This window comes from Girardinichthys multiradiatus, chromosome 13 (assembly GCF_021462225.1).
Source record: "Girardinichthys multiradiatus isolate DD_20200921_A chromosome 13, DD_fGirMul_XY1, whole genome shotgun sequence".
Classification (NCBI taxonomy): Eukaryota; Metazoa; Chordata; class Actinopteri; order Cyprinodontiformes; family Goodeidae; genus Girardinichthys; species Girardinichthys multiradiatus.
In genome coordinates, this window is record NC_061806.1 from 20,547,282 (window position 1) to 20,554,714 (window position 7,433).

Consider the following 7,433-nt stretch of genomic DNA (forward strand, 5'->3'; position numbering starts at 1 on the left):
TGAAGGACCATGGGGGAATCTTGAAAGACAGGAAGAGTAAAACTGCATAGAAATGATCGCACGTTTCCCATGACCCACAGATCTTATGACCTCTACCCTACAACAAGATCATAAAGGCACCTGGGCTGCCATTTCAGGGGCTGGGGTTATGGTGGTTATGGGTTTATAGTGCAAGAGACCTTGGATCAGATCTTTAGAGTTGAGGAAGCAGGCAGCAACTTGAAATAAGGCTGTTTCAGAGCAGAAAGATGTGAAGAAAAACTAGGATCATTGACCTTCTGATGAGAGATGACTCTGAGGGAGAGAAGCAGGCAGCAAGTGAGACATTTATATTGAAAAAACAAGACCATCAGTTGATACCTGTTTCCATGTCACATTGCTGGCAAGGCAGCAAAGGAAAATGTGATTTGGCTGACTCCAGGACCCACAAAATCTGACTATACGTACACCTCTTCCTCCCGTCACCCACACCGCAAACTGTCACTGATATGACAAACATGGAAGGAATTCAACCGTGTGGTCAAGAATAATCTTATTGCTTTGCCCTGAAAAAGATTCTCAGTGCAAAGATTTATTGTGCATGCATGTATGCAGTGGCAAACCGTTAAAAGGTTGAAGACTAGATGGAAAAAGGTTCACTTTTCACCAGGACAACCCTAAACCTAAAGCCTTAGCTACGAAGGAGTGGTTTAGATCAAAGCATATTTACGTTAGAGTGGCCCAGACAAAGTCCAGATCTACATCTGATATGTGGCAAGCCTAAAAGAAAAAAAAAAAAAAAAAGTAGTATTTATTATACGCTAAATATCACTGCACCCAACACTTATTAGAATTTGATTTGTAAAGAAAATGCTATAGTCTATGCATCGTTTTCATTCTACTTCGCAATTATGTACTGCTTTGTTTCAGTTTAGCATGTTAAATCCTAAATAACATACATTAGAGCTTGTGGCTTTAATGTGACAAAGTTTAGGAGGTATAAAACCTTTGAGACAGGGTTAAAGCTGGGAAGTGGTGAGAAAGGTCACCTTTAACTCCACCCTGTTATTTTGTTTTCCATAAAAAGGCAGCCTAGACAGTATATAAACATATAACCTGTTTATTGATACCTTATAAAAAGGTGATGGTGTTTTTGCAGAGCAGCCATTGCTACTTATTTGGTTAAAGAATTAGTTGTGACAGGAGGGGAAAACTAACACCCTTAAGACTAGGGTACAAAATATATCCAATCTCTAAACTCTGAAAATAAAAATGTAATCTAAAGGTTAAATAAAAAAAGTCCCACCTGAAGCTTTTCACAGAAATCCACCGTCATGTGTGATAACAGAAGATAAGCTGACTTAATTGAAGCTCCTTATCTTTCCTCTTTTAGGCAGCTTCCGATAAGCTCCCTAACTCTTAGCACCTAACAGCTAATTAGGCTTCGCACTGAAAGGCAGGGGGATCCGGGAGTGTGTGGAGGCAGAGCAAAGAAAACACAGGGATCTTTAGTGCCGTCTGTCGACACTTCATCAACAAACATCCGCAGCTCAGCAAAAAGCAAAAAACATTTTACAAGGAAAAAGAAGCATTTGAGGTGCTAGGCATAAAGGCTGTAGGTGTAGATTTCTGAATGAGGTGCCTGATCTAACCAGACATGACTGAAATTTTATTTTTACCCAAACCCATCCACAAGCTAAATAATCCTGCTAACAAGAGTACATGAGACACGTGTGGGATGAGAATCAGATATTTATTTTCAGTTTCTGCAGTTCTCAAAGTAGATAAAACACTCTAGAAAAAATGCGCTCACTAAAACTTCTCTGTTACTGTGCTGGATGCATTATGAGGACGATCAAGCTTTTATCAAAACAGACTGTTTGTAAGGAGGAAACCCTACAAAGGCACACAAGGAAAATGAGTTGATTTCATGTCAGATTTGAGTTTTCACCCCCTGATTTTTGGTTGGCATTGTGTTCATCTGTGGTGGTTTTGCTCCACCATCAGGCAGTGTACTGGAACTACATTTCACTTAGTCAAGACGCCAGTGATGATTTTATTTTGCAAGACGTCTTATTTACTTAATTTAACTGGTTGAAAGTTGTTCCAGCAAATGAGTTCACATTAAAAGGCACCTCAGGAGACTGCAATTTACTACTTCAGGTGAGCTCCTAAACGTTGCATTTTCTCTTCTTGGATTTTTTAAGTGTTAGATTGTCAGCTGATGGTGCATCAGTCCTGCTTTCAAGTTTCCTCTTCTTGCTCGATTTGTCACTAAAGCTCCTTTGGTTCTCCATAGCAGAGACCTCCACCTGCTCCTGCTCTTCTTTCACATGTTTCTCCTTTTTCTTTTTCTTCTTTTTCTCTGGAGCGATCCCAGTGTCTGTCTCCTCTGTAAATCCATTCAGAGCTGGTGCTGAGAGGCAGTGCAGCTGACCCGGTGGTATCCTTTTTATATCTTCCTCTGTCTCCTCCTCTTTGATTCTCTCCTTCTCCTTTTTCTTTTTCTTCTTCTTCTTGGGTGTGCCGTCATGGTTCGGCTCTGGGACCGGTTCCGCTTCCTGTGGTTCAGGGGCTGGCGCTGCTTCCTTTGGTTCTTGCTGGCCAGCAGGAACGCCTGACTCACTCATAGCCATCAGTTCCTGCACCCTGTGAGGCACAAAAATGAAAACACAAGTCATTTGAGAGTGTAACAACACACTGGAGGGCCAAACCTCCAGAATATGGCACAAAAGGCTAATTTGAAGATTACAAAAAAAAAAAAAAAACCTTCTCTTATTTACCTATATTCTTATGAGACAGATTATGTCATCTGTAAATGCGACTAAGACTTCCACCATAATCGTGAGCATCGGTCGAGATTAAAGATCTTCCTGATAATGCGTCAACTAATTTAGTAATTGAATAATCATTAGCTGGAGTATACAGACACTAAAACGTGCCCTATGTTGAAAGAACAACTCAGAGCAGTAATTAGGCCGAAATTGTACAAAAAATATATACATTTTACACTAAAGATGAAAAACCTTCTTTGTCTGTAAATATGTTCTATCCAGAACTCCTCAGGAAGCATAGCTTCAGCTTCACCTGGTTCAAACTGTGTGAAACATCTATTAGGCACCTTTTGCTATTTGATTATTAATCAAAAAAATTGTTGACAGTTTAATTGTCAGTCAGTCAGTCATTTTCTACCGCTTATTCCATAGTGGGTCGCGGGGGAGCTGGTGCCTATCCCCAGCAGTCTATGGGCGAGAGGCAGGGTACACCCTGGACAGGTCGCCAGTCCATCACAGTTTAATTGATTAGCACAAATTTTCTCTTCTCAGTGTTATGAAATTATGAACCATTTCTTACGATGAATGAAACTTGACTTTAACCCCCAATCCTCTGATTTTTATTGAAAGTAACATTTACAAGGTAGATGTTATCCCTCGTCCCTTTGTCTTCCGTTTATCTGGGACCGGGTTGCAGGGGCAGCAATCTAGGCAGAGGCACCCAGACTTCTCTCTCCCCAGACACCACCTCCAGCTCCTCTAGGGGAAGCCCAAGGTGTTCCCAGATCATCTGGGAGACATAGTCCCTCCAGCGTGTCCTGGGTGGTCCCCGGGGCCCCTTCTCGGTAGGATGTGCCTGGAACACCTCTCGAAGGAGGCATCCAGGGGGTATCCAAAACAGATGCCCGAGCCACCTCAACTTTTTCCTCTCGATGTGGAGGAGCAGTGGCTCTACTCCGAGCTGGTCCTGAATGGCCGAGCCCTTTCTCTAAGTGAGTGGCTGACCACCCTAAGGAGGAAGCTCATTTCAACCGCTTGCATCCGGGATCTCTTTCTTTCAGTCATGACCCAAACTTCATGCCCATAGGTTGAGGGTAGGAATGTAGACCAACCGGTAAATCAGGAGCTTTGCCTTTTGGATCAGCTCTCTTTTCACCACAGGTAGATGCGTTTCTTTAAACTTGAGTGTTGCATCGATCGAGGTTCAGAACTGTGCCAAGAACACCCACCCAGATTAGGTTTGCATTAAAGCCTGACCAGCACACCAGCTCACTCCCGTACCTGGTCCTGTCGAGTTGTCCCCTGATTAGCAGCACCCCCGCAGCGTCCGCATCCAGCGCGGTCACCTTGAACTCCAGCTCTGTTCCGATCCTCGGCCCGGCGTCCCTCCAGGTTTCCGCGGAGACAAGATTTGGTTTGGGGATGCTGGCGTTGAAGCAGTTGTGTACGAGGCAGCCCACGTGGCTTACTCCCAGTTTATTTACCTTACCCTGGGCAAATAAAGAAGAGTTTCTCTGTCATGCAATTAGAACACATCTACAATGCGTTGCTGAGGAAAGGCTGCATGAAGAAACATGTAGTTTCACTTTATTTATGGCGCACATTCACTAAAACATCCTTTAAACAGACTTAGGCAGAGCAATCAAATTACTGTTGTAACAAAGTGCTTTTTAATTTCTGGCTGATCAGTTAGAAGAAAACTGTTGTTTTCAGACAGGTTGATGTTTCTTTTTGCTTAAATCCAGTTAGTCTAATATCTCACAACTAAGACACATAGCGTTATGGAAGAAAGGCTGCAAGCCACTGTTAGCTGAATGACAGATTTTCAGGAAATTGACATCCACCTTACCAGGAGTTTCTGTCCCTTTTTGGGCTGGAACACAATAAAGTTGGCCTCAATGTCCATGTGGACGTAGCCGCTGTCGTCGTAAATGTCGCCATGCTGGGTAGCGATCCTGATGTTGTCATACGCTAAAGGAACTCCATGCAGACTGTAAGAGACGCATATGACGACAAACTGTGTTAATAAAGCAGTTCGATTACCGGACAGAACACCAACAGTTTGCTGCGTTACATCGACTTCATCTTGAATTGAGTCAAGGGTTTCAGTAAATTAGCAGAAAACTTATTAAACAATGATTTCCAATATTAATAACAAGCATTTTATACAAATAAAATCTCAAGGATTTTTGCTTCAGTTTCCTGACTTTGAATATTTTTTTTTAACCTTCTTTGTTACATCTTATTAACACTGTACCCTTTTGATTTAAATTGGTTACTTTATCCTATTTAGGTACAGTCTAATAGGAGCCGACACTATATTTGGGGGTGATGTGTTGCTTTCTGCAAATATAGCCACAAGGTGGACACATTCAGTTACTTTCACTGTAGTTAATTTCCAACATGTAGGACTGATATTTCAGTCCACCACTGATATGCTGAAGATTACGTTTAAGATTAGCCAGTTTGTTAAGGGACTTTAACTTCAGATATACCTTTTGAGGTGCAGCTCAATAAATTAGAATATCATTGAAAAGTTAATTTATTTCTGTAAATTAATTCAAAAAGGGGACACTAGTTTATAGATTCATTACATACAGTGTGATATATTTCAAGTATTTATTTATAATAATTTTGATGGTTGCGGCTTAAAGCTAGTGTAAAATCACTTCCTCAGAAACTTTGAACATTGCACAGGAACAATGGAGAAGGGGCTTTTAATCAGAAATGTCATGTTATGGCCTACACAATCAACGAACTGCTGACTTTGATTGTCCAGCCGACAATTTACATGTGCCTCAGAATACTCTCAGGGATGCAGTTATCTCTGTAGCTTGTAAACCTTTTCCTATTGAACTTTTTCCTTCCACCCAACTTTCTATTCATGTGCTTGGATACAGCACCCTGTGAACAGCCAACTGTTTTAGCAATCACTTTCTGTGGCTTACCTTGCTTGTGCAGTGTTGATGACTGTCTGGTGGACAACTGTCAAGTCAGTAGTGTCACCCATCATTGTGTAGTTCATGACTTTTGGTTTATGTGATACAGATCCCCCTTCTGCATTGGTCTGATGCAATGTTCTAATCATTCAAATAACTGAAATCTTGAAAAACAACATCTTGGTAATTTGAAAAAAAGAACTCCCGAGTTGTATTAATATAAATATTTATAAATATAAATACCCATGAACAGGAATGAATCTGGATAATCATTCTCAAGTTTTATATAGATAATGTGCATCAATACCCTTCAGATAGAGCCCTGGAGGATTTATCTCCAACTAGGGATAGATACGTTTATTTACGGCTGGAATGAAAAACAGCGGACTGATCTTCACCAAAAATAAAAATAAAATCCAAAAACAGCTGGACCACAAAGACCAGGGTACCTGTGGGAGAACTTGAGTAGCTCGGCGTCCAGCTCCTCCTTTATCCCCGTCCTTTTCTTGTTCAGATAGACGGGTGGCAGTGCTATGTGCCTCCGGTGGTTGTTCAGGACCAGGCACGAGTACGGAGCCGACAGCAGCTCCGAGGCGGCCGCGAATGAGGGGATAGCGCCCGCGGTTCCACCCGGAGCACAGGACTCCTGACCCGGTTTGACTGGCGAGCCAGCAGCGGGGAGTTCACCGGGCATTTTCACGTGGCTTTGGTCGTCTTCAGCATGCTCCAAGTTCGCCATGCTACAAGACAGGAAGACAAACAAGTGAGAATTTCCGCCAACAAAATTTCTTCATTCAAATTGTTTATTTGCGGGTTGCCCCCTGCCGGTCAGGATGTGGAACTACAGCGTGAGAAACTGAAAACAAAAAGTTCAAGATAAAAAACAAACAAACAAACTTCGAATAATCCAAATAGTTGAATGTCATGCAAATACAGGCTCCCATTTCATCAACATGGCCTGTCTAGTTTGATGCCAGATGCAGTCCTGATTTAATAGGTCAGTCACACAATTAGTATACTATCTTGAGATATTGTTTTGTGCAGCAAACCGCCCTGGCAAAGCTTTACCATGGTATGCCTGAAATGTATGAACAAACATTTTCTTACTTTGGAAAAAAGGGCAGAATTTTTAATCTCGTGAAAAGCTGATACTTCTACAAAGTATTAGTTCAGGAGGGCTGGATACATATGCACACCACAGATTTCAGAAGATGGATCAGGATGGAAAAATTGCATAAAAAAATGATCTCACATTCCAAAAGCCCACTAAAAATCCTACGAAATACCTACTTTCTGATGATGTTCATTAACAACAAAATGTTTTTAGGCCTTTCGAAGTTGTCTTTGTCATGTTATTGATTAAAATAATTTATATGGTGTGTGGGTATTTCTTCTATGCTCAAATCCTGACGCAAACACTAAAGAAACTGAAAGGGCAGTTATATCAAGTCCTTCATTATGTAATCTTCAACTTTTGTAAGCCTGGATTGGATGCTCATTGATTCTGTGTCCTCTTCACATTAAGATCATTAGGGTGACCTGGGGTGTCAGATAGTGCAACTAGTGCACCCTTGCATGCTTGCTTACATCGAGACGCATACAGACTCATGAGTTGAACAAACATCCCGACGCAGATCTAGTGTTACGGTTTTCTGACAGGGCAGCATCGCAGGAAGTCACATGATTCAGCGTTTCTCTCTTTGTCACACATACTGACTGCAGATCTGGTGCACGATGGCCC

The 7,433-nt window shown here is 41.8% G+C and overlaps 1 protein-coding gene across 1 annotated transcript; it reads right to left on the minus strand.

Moving 5' to 3' along the window:
* Positions 1 to 1,713: 1,713 nt before the first annotated feature.
* On the minus strand, positions 1,714 to 6,455 carry polr1f (RNA polymerase I subunit F). Its single transcript, XM_047382841.1, has 4 exons — positions 6,142 to 6,455; positions 4,603 to 4,744; positions 4,035 to 4,243; positions 1,714 to 2,628 (listed from the first exon to the last, which is right to left on the minus strand). Exons 1-4 carry the CDS (start codon positions 6,429 to 6,431, stop codon positions 2,151 to 2,153), a joined length of 1,119 nt encoding a protein of 372 aa, XP_047238797.1. The 5' UTR covers positions 6,432 to 6,455; the 3' UTR covers positions 1,714 to 2,150.
* Between the last annotated feature and the right edge of the window lie 978 nt (positions 6,456 to 7,433).

Coding starts and splice junctions, on each gene's coding strand:
- polr1f (XM_047382841.1), bottom strand. CDS start 6,431: ATGGCGAACTTGGAGCATGCTGAAGACGACCAAAGCCACGTGAAAATG. Junction 4,244..4,602: donor AAAAGGGACAGAAACTCCTG/GTAAGGTGGATG, acceptor TTATTTGCCCAG/GGTAAGGTAAATAAACTGGG. Junction 2,629..4,034: donor GGACAACTCGACAGGACCAG/GTACGGGAGTGA, acceptor TGTGCCTCACAG/GGTGCAGGAACTGATGGCTA.